The sequence below is a fragment of the Suncus etruscus genome, chromosome 6 (genome assembly GCF_024139225.1).
Source record: "Suncus etruscus isolate mSunEtr1 chromosome 6, mSunEtr1.pri.cur, whole genome shotgun sequence".
NCBI classification, from domain to species: domain Eukaryota; kingdom Metazoa; phylum Chordata; class Mammalia; order Eulipotyphla; family Soricidae; genus Suncus; species Suncus etruscus.
In genome coordinates, this window is record NC_064853.1 from 6,842,074 (window position 1) to 6,861,595 (window position 19,522).

The 19,522-nt window shown below is 53.5% G+C and overlaps 1 protein-coding gene across 1 annotated transcript; it reads left to right on the forward strand.

Moving 5' to 3' along the window:
* The first annotated feature begins 1,187 nt into the window (after positions 1–1,187).
* AGTRAP (angiotensin II receptor associated protein) lies at positions 1,188–15,924 on the forward strand. The gene is made up of 5 exons (XM_049775400.1): positions 1,188–1,276; positions 9,636–9,670; positions 12,060–12,165; positions 14,870–15,062; positions 15,484–15,924. Exons 1-5 carry the CDS (start codon positions 1,250–1,252, stop codon positions 15,588–15,590), a joined length of 468 nt encoding a protein of 155 aa, XP_049631357.1. The 5' UTR covers positions 1,188–1,249; the 3' UTR covers positions 15,591–15,924.
* Positions 15,925–19,522: the final 3,598 nt, after the last annotated feature.

Sequence of the window (19,522 nt, forward strand, 5' to 3'; positions counted from 1 at the left end):
GTGCAGAGTCTGGAGTCAGGACTGGCCACCTCCTGGTGTGCACCCCTACACACACAGAGGAAGGAAGGAAGAGAAGGAAGGGAAAAAAGGAAGGAAGGAAGGAAGGAAGGAAGGAAGGAAGGAAGGAAGGAAGGAAGGAAGGAAGGAAGGAAGGAAGGAAGGACAGAAGGAGAAAAAGAAGGAGGGAATAAAATAGAGGAAGGGAAGGAAGAACAAAAAGGAAAGGGTAATGGAAGGGAAAAAGGGAGAAAATTAAGGAAGGGATGAAGGAAGAGAGAAAGATAGAAAGGGAGAGAGGGAGGGCAAAAGATGGAAAGGGGGGCCTGGAGAGATAGCACAGCCTTGCAAGCAGCCGATCCAGGACCAAAGGTGGTTGGTTCGAATCCCGGTGTCCCATATGGTCCCCCGTGCCTGCCAGGAGCTATTTCTGAGCAGACAGCCAGGAGTAACCCCTGAGCACCGCTGGGTGTGGCCCAAAAACAAAAACAAAACAAAACAAAAAAAGATGGAAAGGGGAAAGAAAAGAAAGAATAAAATGCAGGGAAAGGGGAAGTAAATGAATAGATGAAAAGATTTCCTTTCAAGATAGTTAAAATAGAGGGTTTTCAACATTGAAAATAAAAATGAGAAATTAAAAAATATAGTTACGTTATATTTATATACAAAATATAATATATCATATAAATATAAATAACATATAAATATATTATGTATAATGTAAACAAATAAATATAACTATATATATATATATATATATATATTTTTTTTTTTTTTTTTGGTGTTTGGGCCACACCCGGCAGTGTTCAGGGATTACTCCTGGCTACCTGCTCAGAAACAGGCACGGGGACCATATGGGACGCCGGGATTCGAACCAACCACCTTGGGTCCTGGATGGGCTGCTTGCAAGGCAAACACCGCTGTGCTATCTCTCCGGTCCCAAATATAACTATTTAATTAATATATACACGGCGCCCTTTATGCCAAAAATCTCAGCCCAAAACCTCAGCTCTGCTGCTCCTGCCAGGAAACCAACAGGCTTGGAGTAGGAGCGGGAAGAAGGCGGGACGTGAAACTGACGCTGTCGCCTAGCAACCAGGGCGTGATCACGTGACCGCAGGTCACGTGCTCTCGGGCCGCGTCGGGATTGGTGTAGCGGCGGTGGGCGTGGCCCGGCCGAGCTTGTTAGTTTCCCGAGTGTGAATTTCACGCCGCGGGTCGGGCTGGGGCTGCAGGCGCCGCTGCCCTCGCGATGGAGCTGCCCGCCGTGAACCTGAAGGTGGCAACGGGCGGCGCGGGCGGCGGGGGAGGGCTCCCCGGAGGCGGTGGGCATTGGCTTCCTTCAAAGGAAGATCTCTGGGGCGAGATGACTGAGAATTGGGGGGCAGAGAGGGGTAGTGGGGTGCAACTGTCACCGAGAGGGGGGACCCCTGGGAAAAAGCCTGCAGAGGGGGATGGACGTGATGGCTGGGGAGGAGGGGACTCACACCTTGCATTGCAGCCCCGCAGATAACAAGATCCAAGAGGAGGGATCGGGGCGGGGCCCGCCAAGTGCCTTGGGGAGTTGAGGGGGGCGGGAGAGGGGGTTGGGGGGCTGGAGGCGGGACACCCCCAAACTGGGCTAGGCCTTTTCCTCTGGCTGCCCGCAGCACCCTGCAGCCTCCCTCCCGTTTGCAAAGTCAGATGATGAAACCCAGATGTTTCCAGACCAGTGGGTTTCCCAAAGTTGGTCTCTTTATTTCTCAAGAAACTTGAAGGTCTGTATGTTCGAGTTCCTTTGCAACACAGGATTCCAGCTTTGAGGCTTAGGAAAACACAGAGGTGTATGTGAGGGATCAGTCCCGGAGTTATCTCTGGGGTTTTTCTCCCACCTGTGCTCAAGTTCCTCTGATACCTGGCTGTACCCCCATAATGGGTCTTTAGGTCCGATCAGGAAAGGGTGTTGTTTCTACCGAACTCTTGCAAGGCTGTCTTGGAGACTTTATGTAGGAATGATCCTTTTACCCTGATAAGTTACAGAGCTCCAGAGTTCTTCTGGGAAAGGACTCAGCCATAGAACATGGAGAATTGCAAAAAAAAGTCCATAATCCTTTATTTGGATTATTAGGCGAGACCACATCGGGGATAGATTTCCCTATACCCATCCATGCTTGTAGGAACCTCCCCACAAAAGTTTCTGGTTAACAATTTTAAAGAGAGACTGCTAGACCTAGAGGACAGGGATTAAATTTTGACCCGGGAAGAAATTGGCAAAGGGATTCCTTGGTGTTCAAACTCTGTACCAAGCAGGGTGGATTTTTTCTTTTTTTCTCTTTTGTTTTGCCTTTTTTTGGGACACATCTGAGGCTGTTTGGAGGTTACTCCTGGCTCTGTGCTCAGCAATCACCTGGGGTGCAGGGGATCGAATCTGGGTTGGCCATGTGCAAGGCAAGCATCCTACCCACTGTGCTATTGTTCTGTTTATGTCCTTACCCATTTGCTCCACTCTGTGCTCTGGGATCACTCCTGGCAGGGCTCAGGGCATCACAAGTAGTGTAGGGGTTGAGCTGGGAGCAGCTGCATACCAAGCACGCACCTTAACCCCTCGACTCTTTCTCCAACCCAGGAGGCGTCATTCTTGTGTGGTGAGAGTCTGTGAGGTGCCAGGTTACTTATTTATCACCAACACTTTTGGAATAAGCGAGACTGTTATTTTATAGACCTCAGCTCAACTCAGATGAGTTCAGTAACTTGCCAAGGTTCCACAAGGATTAAGTGGCCAGATAGAGATTGGAATCCATCTGGCGGCCCACTTCAAAGCTGGCCCCTCTTTGGGCTACTGTGTGTCTGTTCCATCTCTGTGCTGCACAGGGGTGCAGTCAGGGCTGGCCTCAAATCATGTGGTGGGCATCCCATGTCAGCCATCGGGAAACGGGGGGCCTCCCTGACTTCAGAGGAGGCCCACACTTCCAGCCAGAGACAAGATAGGATGATGAACCTCCAAGAGTCCAGGTCTCCAGGTATTATTCTCACACGCGCGCGCGTGAGCGCGTGTGTGTGTGTGTGTGTGTGTGTGTGTGTGTGTGTGTGTGTGTGTGTGTGTGTTCAGAGAGTGAACTCAGGACCCCTATATGCAAGGTAAATATCTAAGTATAGTGAGGAGGGCACTTTCTTTGCCTGCAGCTCACCCTGCAGCTGGGTTTGATCCCTAGCACCCCATATGGTCTCCTAAGGCCCACCAGGAGTGATCCTGGAACACAGAGCCAGGAGTAAACCCTGAGCACCCCTGGGTGTGTGGCCCCTAAAACAAACCAAAAGTGTTGACCCTGAGCCCCATCTCGGGCCCTGGATAATATTTTTTATTGACATATTCCAGTTCATGTTTGGGGCGCATGCCGGATTGTTCCCAGATTGTGATTTGGAGCGGGCATCCCACAGTTTCATTGCTGTGAAATCTGACCACCTGCTCTGAGATCAGAGCCTGCAGGAGCTGGCATGGTAGATACCGATGCACTCATGACTGGTGTCTGCTTCCTGCTCCTTCATTCCAGGCCTGCCCACATTCCTCATTGAGATGCCAGAAGGTGCCAAGATCAGCTGATCCCAGGCTCTTGCCAGAAGGTGACAGAGGCAGCCACACCCCATCCTAGAGGCAGCCCCAGTAGTGACCCTGACAGACTTGGAAAGAACTTAGTGTTGGCTTTTTGAGGAGTATCCAAGAAAGACGAGGAGAGCCTGAAGCGTAGTATAGAGTTGGGGTGATGAACACAGGAAGAAGGAAGGAGAGGTGGCACAGTGGATAGGACACTTGAATCCCCTTACCACCAGAGGGTACCTTCTGAGCACAGAGCCTGGAATTGCACTCCCAGGTGTGGCCCAAAATCAAAAATAAAAATTAAAAAAGTGAGAAGAACTTGACAAATTGGAGCTAGAGAAAGAATCCAACAGACTGAGTCAAGTCTGTGTCTGATCCCCAGCATTATGACCCCCTGAGAGCTTCACTGGGTGTGCCCCCCAATAATGCAGGAAGGTCCAAGCTCCTAACAGTCCAGTCAAGATAGGGTGACAGTAGCCAGAGGGCTGGCTATGTGGGGCACTTCCCTTGGTTCATATGCAGCCCCCTGGGGAACCCAACCCCAGTCACACTACTGTTTGGAGCAGGGAAGTGGGATCAGCTCCTCTTGGTGGCCTGGCTCTGACATGTTGCAGCACCCCCAATCTCTCAGGTCTCTTGTAGAAGAATGTCATCTTCTATTTATCAGCTGTGTGGGGAGCCCAAAGGAAGGGTCTAAATCCTGCCCAAAGGGCCCTTGGCTTCCCTGGGCCTCCCCGTATCTCCACTCCCAGACTCTTCCAGCCTGAAGGAGCACATAGGGCTTGGGCCCAGACAGGACAGAAACTACCGCATTTCTTGGGCCAGAGCAATAGCATAGCAATAGGACATTTGCCTTGCATGTGGACCCAGAATGGACCTGGGATCAATCCCTGAGTCCCATATTGTCCCCCAAGCCAGGGGCTCTTTCTGAGTGCAGAGCCAGGAATAACCCCTGAGCGTCACTGGATGTGGCCCAACCCCCCCCCCCAAAAAAAAAAAAGAAACAAAAAACGGCCCCATTTCAGGGCCAAGTTTAGCTCCTTATTGGCTCTGCGACCTTGACCAGTAGACACTTAATCTCTGAGTATCAGCTTCTTCTGTAAAAAGAAGTAAAAGTAGGGGCCGTGGAGATAGTACAGCGGGGAGGGCACTTTTCTTGCCCAATCAGCTTGAACTGAGTACTGTCCCCTGAGTCCTCCAGGAGTGATGCCTGAGGACAAAACTGGGAATGAGCTCTGGATTTGGGGTGTGGCCCAAAGACAAAAGTTTCCCTACTACTGATGGGTCAGAGAGCTGAGGATGTGAGGTCTAGGAGGGGGGAATCTTTGAGTTACTTTGTTGTTTTTTTTTTGAGGGGGGGTACATGGATCGTATTGGGTACATAGGTACAAGTAACCTCTGGTGGTACTTGGTCCTGGCTTGCAAGGCCTGGTGGATTAGGCCCAGGCAGATGGGCCACACCCAGCTCTGGTTGGGGCTAGGGAACTGGCCAGACTGTGTCAGAGGTGACTCGGCCCCTCCAGTGATTTCCTCCAATTTTCTGCTGGTGTTTTGGTTTGGTTTTGTCAGCTACTCCTAGAAGTGCTCAGAGGTCACTCCTGGGGGTACCGAGGGTCGAACCCAGGTCTGCTGTGTAAGGCAAGTGTCTTACTATCTCTCCAACCCAAATAGGGGTGATTTTATTCTTTTTTTTTGGGGGGGGGCACACCTGGCGGTGCCCAGGGCTTACTCCTGGCTCTGCACTCAGGCATCACTCCTGGCAGTCTTGGGGGACCATAGGGGATGCCTAGCCGGGGAGCAAACCCGGGGGACAGAATCTGTATTGACCATTCACAAGGCAAAAACACCCTACCACGCTGTGCTGTCTGCTATCATGTTAGCACACAAGCCCCTGAATTTGTGGGGGGGCACACCCAGCAGTCCAGGGGTTCCTCTTGGCTCTGTGCTCAGAAATTGCTCCTGTGGACCATATAGGATGCCTGGAATTGAACCCAGGTTTGTCCCTGGTAGGCCTGGTGTAAGGCACCCACTCTACCGCTGTGCTATTGTTTTCCTCTTTTTTTTTTTTGGGAGGAGCTGTTCCTGGCCTCTGCTCCGGGATACTTTCTGAGTCTACCAGTTAAGGCCTGTGAGATTATGAAGAGCATAAGCGTCAAGGCTTGGCTTGTTTCTCCTCCTCTCTCCTGACCTCGCCTCTCCATAGCTGGACAGGGTTTATCCCTCTGCCCCTGGGCCTAGTACTCTGACAGGGTAGACCCCACCTATAGCCTCAGAGGTAGCGCCCCCATCTTCTGAAGGAACTAGTCAGCCTCTCCAGCAGGGCCTGAGGGTAGAGAGTTTCCTTCATGCCTCCCTGGGCCCAGGTGAGGTGGGGTGGAGGTGTCCCTGATGCTCCCTTAGAGCCTGCAGACAACTGAGTCATCTCCATCCCCCAAGGCTTCTGGGAAGGCCAAATTGGAGGCCAGTCAAGTTTCTTTTCCGTGCTCAGGGGTTACTCCTGGCTGTCTGCTCAGAAATAGCTCCTGGCAGGCACGGGGGACCATATGGGACGCCGGGATTCGAACCAACCACCTTTGGTCCTGGATCGGCTGCTTGTAAGGCAAACACTGCTGTGCTATTTCTCCGGGCCCCCAACTTTCTTTTTTTGGTAACACCGGAGGATGCTCAGCGCTTACTCATGGCTCTGCATTCAGGGATCATTCCTGGAGGTGCTCAGGGGACCATATGGGGTCCCAGGATCAAACTCAAGTTTTATCAAGCATATGCCCGCTGTATTGTGGCCCCAGCTGCCCTGGTTGGGTTTCTTGCCCCGAGGATGGTGAGAAGGATTGGGGGACAGCAGAGAGGGACTATCACCCTGGCCTCTGTCCACCCCAGGCAGACACTTCCCCAGGTTTTTTTTTTTTTTTTTTTTTTTTTTTTTTTTTTTGGTTTTTTTGGGCCACACCCGTTTGACGCTCAGGGGTTACTCCTGGCTAAGCGCTCAGAAATCGCCCCTGGCTTGGGGGGACCATATGGGACGCCGGGGGATCGAACCGCGGTCCTTCCTTGGCTAGCGCTTGCAAGGCAGACACCTTACCTCCAGCGCCACCTACCCGGCCCCACTTCCCCAGGTTTGAGCCACTGTCTGGCTCTAGGAATTTGGTAATCTCGCAGGTCACAAGATCGGAGGCCACAGGCTCTCAGTGCCCCTGCCCTCTATCTGGATGTATGGACAGACAAACACTGCCAGTGGGTGGAGCAGATATCTTTCCACAGACACAGTGGGGATGTGAGCTGGCCACTCTGGGCTGCCTCATTCAAAAAGTAACTGTGTGACAACAGGACAGGTGTGACTAGCCAAGGGCCCGACTATGTGCCCTTTGACAGGCCCCTCCCTTCCCACCCCAGGGCTTTGCATGTGGGGTCTGGGGTGCAGGGTTGGAACCCCAACATCATCATCCACAAGGCGCATCTTCTTACTGAATGAGATAAAGATTAGAATTTCCCCAGCTGCTCTTCCTCTTCCCCCCTAACCGCCTTTCAGTTTCCAGAATATTCACTTATCTGCCCTGGAGCCTTGTTGATCTGTCCACTGTGCCCCTGGGAGCCCCCTGCTCACTCCTGGCTCCACTTCTGTTTGTCCTTTCTGCACTTCAGAATAGGAGGCGGTCACACTAGCTCCCCCTGCCAGGCTAGTTCCCCTCTAGAGGAAGCCAGGATGGACCCAACAGGCAGGTGCGACTAGATGCATTTGCCCTGGTTGAAACCCTGGTCCTCATGGGGCGGCTGGAGTGATAGCACAGTGGTAGGACTTTTGTCTTGCATGCAGCTGACCCAGAATGGACCCTGCTTCGACCCCCAGCATCCCATATGGTCCTCCAAGCCTGCCAGGAGTGATTTCTAAGCCTGGAGTAACTAACCCCTGAGCCCTGCCAGGTGTGACCCCCACAAAAAAAAGAAAAGAAAAAAAAAAAAGAAACCCTTGTCTTCAGTTTCCTCTTTTTGCATGGCCCATGTGAATTCGAGCAGGGCTGCTTTTTGCCCTGGTTACTCTTGGGCCTCTGTGCCTCAGTTTCTCCCACTGGCTGGAGGTCCCAGTGCACAGAGTTTGACCAGGACAGGTTACTAGATTGTGCCCTCTGGGCAGCACCCAGATAGCGGATGGTGTCCCTGGACCTTCTCCCATGGAGCCTGGAGGACTTTGATGAACTGGAGAGTATTTCCCCCCCCCCATTGTTCTTGGCATGGGAGTGGAGTGCCTGTTGTGTCCTGATTGCATCCCCCCTTTTTCTTGCTCCTCTAAGCCCTGCATGGCAACTACATTGTGCTCTGGTCCCCAAGGCCCTTGGACACCTGCTCCAGCCCCTTGGCCCGAGTGTGGGGTGCAGAGACGGCACCCAGGGCTCTGCCATCAGAGCAGGAGCTCATTCACACTAGGGATTTCCCCATGCCAGGCAGCGCCTTACCCCAGTACTGCCTCATAGTTTATAGATGGGACATCAGAAGTATTTGGGCTCCGAGGGCTGTGGGAGGCACCAAGACCAGCTAGAGTGTTCGCAGCCTGGCCCACCGAGGGATCAGTTCGGTACTGACCGCAGTGCCCTTTCCTCCACTCTGCCCAGTTCCTTGTTGGGACATTCTTGTCCTGTCAGTGGCCAGGTCTTTGCCCAGATTCTCTGCATCTGTCCAAGCCCCCAGCCTGACCCTTCAGTCCCTGGTACACTTCTGAGGGCTTCCTCTGACTAGATGGTCCCACACAAACTTTTTATTTTCCTCGGGCCACAGCCAGTGTTGTCAAGGAATCACTCCTGGCGGTGCTCACGGAACCATATGGGATGTCAGGGATCGAAACCTGGTAGACACGTGAAAGGCAAGTGCTCTTATTAGCCCACTGGGTGTATTTTATTTTATTTTTGGTTCTGGGCCATACCCAGTGGCGCTGAGGGGTTACTCCTGGCTCTGTGCTCTCCTGGCAGGCTTGGGAGACTATATGGAATGCCGGAGATTGAATCCAGGTCGATCCCAGGTTGGCTGCATGCAAGGCAAATGCCCTTCCCACTGTGCTCTCACTCTGGCCCCTCCAGTTGGTGTCTTTTAAAATTTATGTGGCAACAGAACAAATAGAATATTGAGTAGTTTTTTTTTTGGGGGGGGGGGTTGAGTCACACCCGGCAGCACTCAAGGGTTACTCCTGGCTCTACACTCACTCAGAAATCACTCCTGGCAGGCTCGGGGGTCCATATGGGATGCCGGGATTTGAACCACTGTCCTCCTGCATGCTAGGCAAATGCCCTACCTCCATGCTATCTCTCCGGTCCTAGAATATTGTTTTCATTTGGTTTTGGTGCCACATCCAGTTATGCTTGGGGTTACTCCTGGCTCTTTGCTCAGGAATTAATCCCGGGGTACCAGGGATAGAATTTGGGTCAGCAGCAAGTAAGTTCAGCGCACTCCCCACTGCTCTTGCTTCAGGCTGCAGAACTGGTAGAAAAATATTGCAAAAATCGAGAGAGAAACTGGAGGGAATTTTTTGTTTCCCTTTTTTTTTTTTTTGACATGGGGGTGTCGACATCACTTCCCTACAGTATACCTCAGGACCAGGCTGTTTCTTGGCTGCCTTTAGTCTCCCTCTGCCCTGCACAGCACCCCAACCCCAGCAGCCCCAGAAATAGGCCTCATCATACCTGCCTCTCCTCAGCTGTTTCCCACTGAGGTGGTTGGTAGTCAGAGCAGATGGGGGTGTTGGTGGCCCCTGGCGAGGCTGAAGCCTCTTGCCCTTGTTTTCCCACACATTTAGGGTGCCCTTTATTTTGGGGTGAGTTGGGCCACACCTGGTAGTGCTCAGAGGTTAGTCCTGGCTCTGTGCTCAGGAATCACTCCTGGCAGTGCTCGGGGGACCGAATAGGATGCTGGGGATCGAACCTGGCTGGCTCAGCTATGTGCAAGTCAAACACCCTCCCTGCTCTCCAGTCACTCCAGCCCCAGCTAGAGTCCTGTGGATACTTTCTGATTCCCCACTTCTCCCTAGATCCTTGCCCATCACAGGGCCCTCTGACCATCTCCCGCCTCTTTTCTGTTGCAGGCGATCCTCCTGGTTCACTGGCTGCTGACAGTCTGGTGAGTGGGGTGGGAGGCTGGTGGAGTGGGGTGGGGGACAGGCTCTGGGCTCTGGAGTGCTAAGTACCTGCCTGTCTCCTAGGATATAGGGCTGCCAGTGTCCAGCCCACCCACATATCTCCTGGGGTCAAATCCAAGTGTCCTGTGGTCAGTCCCAAGGCTAGTTGTCACCTTGGCTGCGAGCCACCCAGCAGCTTTCCTCCCTAGAATGGGGTGAGATGGGGCACAGGCTCTTCCCAGAGGCCATTGTGGCCACTGCCTTCCAGGAGAGGAGTGTCCAGCTCAGTGCCAGAGGCTCAGGCACTCCCCACAAGATGACCTGAGTGTCTTTTTAATTTGTTTTGTTTTGTTTGACCACACCCGGCCATGCTAAGGGGTTATAACCTGAGTGTCTTAGAGGTTCTGCCCCACAGTGCTTCTCTCAGGGGTGTTAGTGTGACTCAAGGTAAGGGTCCCGTACAGCTGATGTGTGTGATCTGGAGCTGGGTCTGTGACCCGGATCTGGGGGGGGGCACTTCCACCTCCTTTGGCAGGAGTATTGTCCTCAGCCTCCTATATGTGTACATGGCCCCTGCTCGGCCTCCTAGGGTTAAGCTCCTACTCTGGCTGGACCCCAGGCACAAGGTTAGGTCCGGTGCTTCCAAGTTCTCCTCACTTTCCCATCACACTCCACCAGAGACAGCGACTCCAGATTCAGAATGACCCTGGGTAGGTCCTAGGTCTGGCCCTGATGGTCAGCTGCCACATCTGGGGCTGGGTTTCCATCCATGAATGGGCATGGGCCTGGCCTGACCCTTGGGAGCCAGGCGAGAGCAACGTGTCATCTTGCTCACGACATGCTGCCCAGAAGGAAGTTCAATGCTGGCAGGGCTCAGTTGCATTATTACTGTCTTTTTTTTTTTTTTTTGAGGGGTCACACCCAGGGCCTCTTTGGGGTAGGAGTTCTACCTAGTGATGCTCAGGGCTTACTCCCTAGCTCAGGGATCACTCCTGGCTTTATACTCAGAGCTTATTCCTGGAGATACTCATGGATTACTCCTTGATAGGGATCACTCCTGGATCTGTGCTCAGGGATTATTCCTGGCAGTGGTCAGTGCTTATTCCTGGCTGTGTCAGGTGCTTCTGAGAGCACTGTTACCTCACTTTTTTGTTTTTGTTTGTTTGTTTGTTTGTTTGGACCACAATTGTTTGATGCTCAGGGGTTACTCCTAGCTATGCACTCAGAAATCGATCCTGGCTTGGGGGACCATACGGGAAGCCAGGGAATTAAACCACGGTCCATCCTAGGCTAGCGCTTGCAAGGCAGACGTCTTACCTATAGTGCCACCTCTCCGATCCCTGTTACCTCACATTTTTGAACGTAAATTGCCAAACAGGGTATGCGGGCACTGTGCTAGGCAGTGAGACAGGTGGTACTCAGGCTCAGGTGCTCAGTCCAATGTCTGGGCCTTAACATTTGTGTAGCTCAGGGCTGAAGTGGTGGCACAGTGGTATGGCGTTTGCCTTGCAGGCATCTAACCTAGGATGGACCATGGTTCAATCCCCAGTGTCCCACATGATCCCCTGAGCCAGGAACGATTTCTGAGTGCAATTAGTCAAGAGTAACCCCTGAGTGTCACCGGGTGTGGCCCAAAAAGCAAAACAAAGCAAAACTTTGTGTAGTTGGAGGTTCTGGAGGTGAGGGCAGTCCTGGGTCGCATCAGGGAAGGCACTTGCCTTGTGTGTGTCGACCTGGGTTTAACTCCCGGCTCCACATATTGTCCCTGAATACCACCAGGAGTGGTCCCTGAGAACAGAGCCAGGACTAGCCCCTGAGCACCAACAAGTATGGCTTCAAGCCTAAAACCAAAACAAAAACAAGAGATGATAGCACTGTGGTAGGGCGTTTGCCTTGCACGCGGCCAACCTGGGACAGAGACAGGTTTGATCCCTGACATCCTATATGATCCCTGAGCCTGCCATTTCTGAGCACAGAACCAGGAGTAACCCTTAAGCATTCTTGGGTATGGCCAAAACCAAAAGAAACCAAAACCAAAAGTCATCAGTAGGGTCCCTGAACCTCCTTGTGTAGGGTTTCAACCATCCCCTGCTTCACGTGACTGGATTGCTGTTCAGGAGGCGGCCTATAGGGGGCAGGAATGGGATGGAGGAGCGCAACAAGGCTGGAGGTGTGACCTGAAGGGCTCTGTCAGGGTTAGGCTCTGCTGAGTTACTGACTATTCAGTCGAAAAGAAACGTCTTCTCTGAGTGGCAGAGCCAGGGGAGGTGGCATGAGGGCACTGGCAGCTCCCTGGGGGTGGAAGATGTGTGGGTGCTGTTGGGCTCCCTGGGGGAGGTGGCATGTGGGCACCAGCACCCCCCTGACTTGGCCCTTTGCCTCTCCCTGCAGGGGCTGCATCGTGTTCTCCAACCCCTACGCCTGGGCCAACTTCACTGTCCTGGCCTTGGGGGTGTGGGCCGTGGCGCAGCGGGACTCCGTGGATGCCATAAGCATGGTGAGGGGTGAAGCTGGGGGCGCCCTGGGAACTAGCTTTAGGCGAGCCCCAGACTTCTCTCCACCTCACCTCTGCTCCTCACCCCTATGGCCCTGTGTCTGTGTGGCTGGGGGGAGGACACCCCAGGCTGCGTGTCTATGAGGTCTAGGTCAGCCCCTCCCAAGGCCTTTCAGAGGGGACAACTGTGGCCGAGACACCCTCTCTTGTGAGGTCTGAGCTCCTCCATGGGCCGTCCCAAAGTCGGGGGTGAGGGGCCCTTAGTCATGGCCTTGGGCTGGGGGGGGGAGTGGGGAGTTAGTTTGGACACTCTTTTTTTTTTTTTTGGTTTTTGGGCCATACCCGTTTGACGCTCAGGGGTTACTCCTGGCTATGCGCTCAGAAATCACCCCTGGTGGGGCCGGAGAGATAGCATGGAGGTAAAGCGTTTGCCTTTCATGCAGAAGGTCATCAGTTCAAATCCCGGCGTCCCATACGGTCCCCCGTGCCTGCCAGGAGCAATTTCTGAGCATGGAGCCAGGAGTAACCCCTGAGCACTGCCGGGTGTGACCCAAAAAAACAAACAAACAAAAAAAAAAAAAAAAAAAAAAAGAAATCGCCCCTGGCTTGGGGGGACCATATGGGACGCCAGGGGAGCGAACCTCGGTCCGTCCTACGCTAGCGCTTGCAAGGCAGACACCTTACCTCTAGCGCCACCTTCCCGGCCCCAGTTTGGACACTCTTAACCCTGAGAGTCCGGCCCCCCACTTGACTAGCTGGCCCCCAGATAGCCCTATGGCCTCAGACTGAGCAGGGGCTCCTTGATGGTGGGGAACAACTGGGGGGATCCCCAGTTCCATTCCTCTTGGATTCCCGAACCAACCTGTGCCCATCATCAGCACACTGGGGTGCAGGGAGCAGCCAGCCTGCCTTTCACCCCTACCCCTCTGTTGCATCTCAATCCCTCCAGCCCCAGCAGAGTGACTGATCCCCACACCTGCTTCTCCACAGACTAGTGAGGGTGACCTGAGGCTTCCAACTAAAGGCCCTGGGTGGGCTGGGGTCCTGCACCTGCACCCACATATTTTCTTTCTCTCTCTCTCTCTCTTTCTTTCTTTTTTTTTTTTGGTTTTTGGGCCACACCCGGCGGTGCTCAGGGGTTACTCCTGGCTGTCTGCTCAGAAATAGCTCCTGGCAGGCACGGGGGACCATATGGGACACCGGGATTCGAACCAACCACCTTTTGGTTCTGGATCGGCTGCTTGCAAGGCAAATGCCGCTGTGCTATCTCTCTGGGCCCTCTCTTTCTTTCTTGTCCTTCCTTCCTTCCTTCCTTCCTTCCTTCCTTCCTTCCTTCCTTCCTTCCTTCCTTCCTTCCTTCCTTCCTTCCTTCCTTCTTTCTTTTTTTCTTTTTTTCTTTTGGGGGGCCACATCCAGTGGCACTCAGGGTTTACTCCTAGCTCTGTACTCAGAAATCGCTCCTGGCAGGCTCCAGGGACCACATGGTATGCTGGGGATTGAACCGGGTCAGTCCCAGGTCGGCCGAGTGCAAGGCAAACGTCTTACTGCTGTGCTATTGCTCTGGTCCCCACATTTTCTTTCTTTCTTTTTTTGGTTTTTGGGTCACACCCGGCAGTGCTCAGTGGTTATTCCTGGCTCCAGGCTCAGAAATTGCTCCTGGCAGGCACGGGGGACCATATGGGGCACCGGGATTCGAACCGCTGACCTCCTGCATGAAAGGCAAACGCCTTACCTCCATGCTATCTCTCCGGCCCCTACATTTTCTTTCTTTTATTTTGGCCCACACCTGGCAATCTTCTGTGGCTCTGCACTCAGAAATCACTCCTGGAGGGACTTGGGGGACTATATGGGGTGCCGGGAATCGAACCTGGGTCAGCCGTGTGCAAGGCCAGTGTCCTCCCTGCTGTGCAAGTCCCTCCTCCAGCTCTTATCTTTTCTTTCTTTGTTTTCTTCTTGGGCCACACCCAGCAGTGTTCATGACTTATTCCTGGCTCTGCACTCAGGGATCACTCCTGGCAGTGCTCAGGGGATATTATGGAGTGGCTGGGATCAAATCCAGGTCAGCCATGATCAAGGCAAATGCCTTTCCACCTGTACTATCCTTCGGTACCAACACTTGCACCTTTATAGTTTTCTTTGTTTTTGGTTTTGGTTTAGACCCAGTAGTGTTCAGGGGTTATTCCTGGCTCTGCACTTAGGAATCTCTCCTGACAGGCTCAGGGGGACTATATGGGATACCGGGAGTTGAACCTGAGTCTGTCTCAAGTCGGCTGTGTGCAAGGCAAGCACCCAACCAAGTATGCTATCCTTGGTCCTTTATACTTTATCTTTTTTTATTTGTTTGTTTGTTTTGGGGGCCGCACCCAGCAGTGCTCAGTGGTTATTCCTAGCTCTATGCTCAGAAATTACTCCTGGCATGCTCTGGGGGGCCCTATGGAATGCCGGGGATAGAACTCAGCTCAGGTGCATGCAAGGCGAATGCCTTCCCTGTTGTGCAAGCCCCCCTTCCTTCACGCCTTTTTGTTTTTCTTTAATTTTCTTTTTGGGCCCCACCCAGGGGGGCTCAGGGGTTACTCCTGGCTCTGCACTCTGGAAACACGCCTGGCAGACTTGGGGTAGGGAGGGCCCGAAGGACAAATGCCCTATCCTCTGTGCTGTGGCTCCAGCCCCTGCCTGCCCCTTTCAGCATCCACATGTCCCCCCACAGTTCCTGGGTGGCCTGGTGGTCACCATCTTCCTGGACATCGTCCACATCAGCATCTTCTACCCATTGACCAAACTGACGGACACGGGCCGCTTCGGCGCCGGCATGGCCATCCTCAGTCTGTTGCTCAAGCCACTATCCTGCTGCCTCGTCTACCACATGTATCGGGAACGTGGCGGGGACCTGCTGCACCCAGGTAAGCCCCACCGGGGGCCCTGCCAAGTGGGGTTCTGGGGGTTTCCTGACAAGGAGAGGCATCACCAAAGCCCGCTGAGCGCCCCCATCCTTGCCCTCAGGGAAGTGATGGCAGGTGGTGCTGGGCACACTCACTTCGAGAAGGGTGAGGGGGACCCATCCAGGATGGGGCACACTTTATAGGGACACATGCTGAGTAGGACAGGAATTTGGGGCATGGGGTGGGTGCCAGGATCCACCGTCTCTCATGTCCACCCAGGCCCATGCCATGGTCTCTGCAGCTGGGCTGGCTCTGGGCCTCCTGGGGACACCTCAGGTGTGAGGGCAGGACAAGCAGGGAGGGGGATTGCCCCATTCTCAGCACTGGCCTCCCAGGGGGTTCTGTCCCCTCACCCTCTGTCTTCCCCATCTCCTCTCCCCAGGGCTTCTCAGCTCTTCACAGGACCGAAGTAACTACCAGAGGATCGACTCACCTGAGTCCCCCCTGGACCCCTTTGCAGCGAGGGAGGGCACGGGCCACATCCCCTAAGGATACTGAAGCCCCTACTGGGTCTGGCTTGCCAACAGCCAGTCAGAGACTGCAGACAAGGCACCATGGCCTTCCCAGCACCTTGACCTTCGTTCTGGGGGGGGACCTGCTCCCTATTTCTCGGACCTCACAGAGAATGTGACCACCCCTTAGTTGGTCTGGAAGGGACCCAGGTCTCCCCAGGACACTTCCCTGAGAGCTGCCAATCCAGGGTGCGACCCCTGCACTGTTCTGGAGCCCCTGGGACTGGAGACAGGCCATACCAGGCTCACCACTCCCCTTTGCCATGCTGAGCCCCACTGAGCCCCACTATTGCATTAAAGATGGGGGTGCAGTAGGCTGTGTTTGAGCTGTTCGTCTCCCTGTGGGGTGGGGCTATGCAGACTCCAGTGCTGGGGCCCAGGAAAGGGCTGAAGTATCCACCCTGCAAGCTGAGAGGGTCCCTGGCATGCGGGTCTCGAGTTGGGACCCTGGTCCTATGCTCACCGCCTCATGCCCTGGCTGCTGCTTTTTTTGTTTTTTTGGGCCACACCCAGTGACACTCAGGGGTTACTCCTGGCTATGCACTCAGAAATCGCTTCTGGCTTGGGGGACCATATGGGACACCGGGGGATCGAACCACGGTCCGTCCTAGGTTAGCATGTGCAAGGCAGACGCCCTTCCACTTGTACCACCACTCCGGCCCCTCTGGCTGCTCCTTGATCTTGTGTCTCTGGAGAACCTGCTGCCCAGAGCAGAGAGCACGCAGGAGTTCCCCCAAATTCAGCCAAGTTAACGGAGCTGCTGTTCAAGCCTTTGATGATGTGAGGTCTGGACTGGCAGGTCCAGCCTGCTGCCATGCGGCTCCACATACCCAGGCCCAGGGCACTATCTGGTCTGTCCAGGGGGCCGAATGGCCACCCAGTACCAAACCTGGGACTTCTGCAGAGATGGCTAACGCAGTTTTGAGGGGGACAGAAACTGGGGTGTGAGTGATCCTCACACAGTGGTGTCTCCACCTGGGATATCCCCACGGATAAGTGGACAACAGGTAACCGCAACAAGCAAACGTGTGGCTTTCAGGGGACCCATCTGGGCGGCCTGGATGTAGTCACCGCCCCATATCACTGCAGTTTAGGCTCAAGGAAGGGGCTAGAGCCTGGGGAGGAAAGCAGAGTGGGGACCTGTCTGGGAGTAGGGGGCAGAGCCAGGTGTGGCATGGGGATTAAAGGGAAGAGTGGGGAGCCTGTCTGGAAGTAGGGAGCACAGCCGGTGACTTCCCGGATTAGGCTGCTCTCCTGATGGGTTGTGGTCACAGAGAGAGTCTGGGGTCACTGGGAGCTTTCCCCCAGAGCTCTCAGCTTGCTGGTTACAGCGGGGAACTGGCACCTTGGCCCTGAGGGCAGAAGACAAATGACCCAAAGACCCTGCTGTGGGCTGAGGCACTGAGGGTATCTGGGATAGGGTTCTGGGGGTACAAGGGGGCATGCCTCCCTCCCTCGTCTGCCACATCCTTGCTTGAGGAGCTTTAACTGCTCCATCACCCCAGCTGCAGCTCCTGTCCCCCAGCCTGTCTTGGAAGGTACCCAGGGCCAGGGAGGGCTGAAGAGGCTGCAGTTGCTTGGACTGACCTTCAGGGAACGCTCTTCAGGCTTCTCTGGCTTCCTAGGCCCACTAGGGAGGGTGTGTGTCCCTGGAGGCCCAAGGAGAGATGATATGAGGTTGACTGTCCTGTTTCTACACAATAGCTGGTCAGGAGACCTGATGCCCATTCAGCAAACACTGGGGAAGCCCCTGGGAATATCCCTGAAATATCCCCAGAACTCTAGATGCTGTGGGGAGATGCTGGATGCTGGATACGAGGGTCCTCATTCAGGGGGGTTAGCTCAGGGGTTACTCCTCGCTCTGTGCTCAGGACTCACTCCTGGCAGGGGACCATAAGGGATACTGGATTCTATGAGCCCCTTCCCTATTGTACTATGGCTCCCACCCCCTCTGGCATCTTGGTTTAGTTGGTGGAAGCCATGATTGTGGTTTTGACACTCTTGGATATAGTAACAGTTGGGGGCTATGGGGGTTTTACCCTGGGCCGAGCTGAACTACTTACTGTAGTATCTCTTTAGCCATAAATGTATTTATTTATTTTTGGTTTTTGGTTTTAGGATCACACCCGGCAGCGCTCAGGGGTCATTCCTGGCTCTATGCTCAGAAATCGTTCCTGGCAGGCTCAGGGGACCATATGGGATGCCGGGATTCTATCTACCATCATTTTGCATGCAAGGCAAACGCCTTACCTCCATGCTATTTCTCTAGCCCCAGCCATAAATTTATTTTAAAATAGTTTTGGGGGGGCCAGAGTAATAGCACAGCAGGGAGGGTGTTTGCCTTGTATGTGGCCAGCCGGGGTTCGATCCCCGGCATCCCATATGGCCCATATCTGCCAAGAGTGATTTCTGTTTGTTTGTTTGTTTTGGGCCACACCCGGCAGTGCTCAGGGGTTACTTACTCCTGGCTGTCTGCTCAGAAATAGCTCCTGGGGCCCAGAGAGATAGCACAGTGGTGTTTGCCTTGCAAGCAGCCAATCCAGGACCTAAGGTGGTTGGTTCAAATCCCGGTGTCCCATATGGTCCCCGGTGCCTGCCAGGACCTATTTCTGAGCAGACAGCCAGGAGTAACCCCTGAGCAACGCCGGGTGTGGCCCAAAGACCAAAAAAAAAGAAAGAAAGAAAGAAAAATTCCTTTAAAAAAAAAAAAGAAATAGCTCCTGGCAGGTACGGGGGACCATATGGGACACTGGGATTCGAACCAACCACCTTTGGTCCTGGATCGGCTGCTTGTAAGGCAAACGCTGCTGTGCTATCTCTCCAGGCCCGCCAGGAGTGATTTCTGAGTGAAGAGCCAGGAGGAACCCCTGAGCATTGCCGGATGTAGCCCCAAAACATAAATGAAATAACTTTTTGGCCTCCAACGTTCAGTTACAAAACCCAGTTCAGTTAAGAACCTGACCTATAGGTAACACTATTTCTCCAGCCCCTTGGGTGTGACCCAAGAACAACAACAAAAACGAAACAAAACACAGGGGTTTTTTTTTGTTTGTTTGTTTGTTTTTTACTTTTGGAGTTTCTTGGGAGAAACCACACCCAGTGGTGTTCAGGGGGTTACTCCTGGTATGTCCTCAGAAATTACTCCTGACAGTCTCAGTATAGGATGCTGGGGATCAACCCTCTGGTTAATCTGGTACTTTTTTTGTTTTGTTCTTTTGGGCCACACCCGGTGATGCTCAAAGGTTACTCCTGGCTATGCACTCAGAAATCGATCCTGGCTTGTGTGGGGGGAACCATATGAGATGCAGGGGATCAAACCAGTAGGTTGATCGAACCTAGGTTGATCCTAGGTTGGCACGAGCAAGGCAAACGCTCTACCACTTGCGCCACTGCTCTGGCCCAGTACTTTTTTTTTTAATCTTTATTAATTTTTTTGGGAGGGGGTCACACCTAGCAGCACTCAAGGGTTCCTCCTGGCTCTAAGCTCAGAAATCGCTCCTGGCAGGCTTGGGGGACTATATGAATGCCAGGGTTCGAACCACCACATTGCATGCAAGGCAAATGCTGTACCTCCATGCTATTTCTCTGGTCCCTTAAATCTTTATTGCTTGTTTTGGGACTGTTCTCAGAGTCTGCTCCTGGCTCAGTGGTTGGACAACTATGTGGGTGTTGGGATCAAACACAGTGTCCCACTCATGTGCTCCAGTTCTGGAATCAAAGCATTTTTATTTAGCTTTCGGACCACACCTGGTGGTGCTCAGGGGATGCTATGGGATGCTGGGGGTGGAACCCAGGTTGGCTGTGTGCAAGACAAACACCCTCCCCACTGTGCTGTAGCTCTGGCGCCAAATGACATTTTCTTTTGTTTTGATTTGGTCACACCTGGCCGTGCTCAGGGGTTACTCCTGA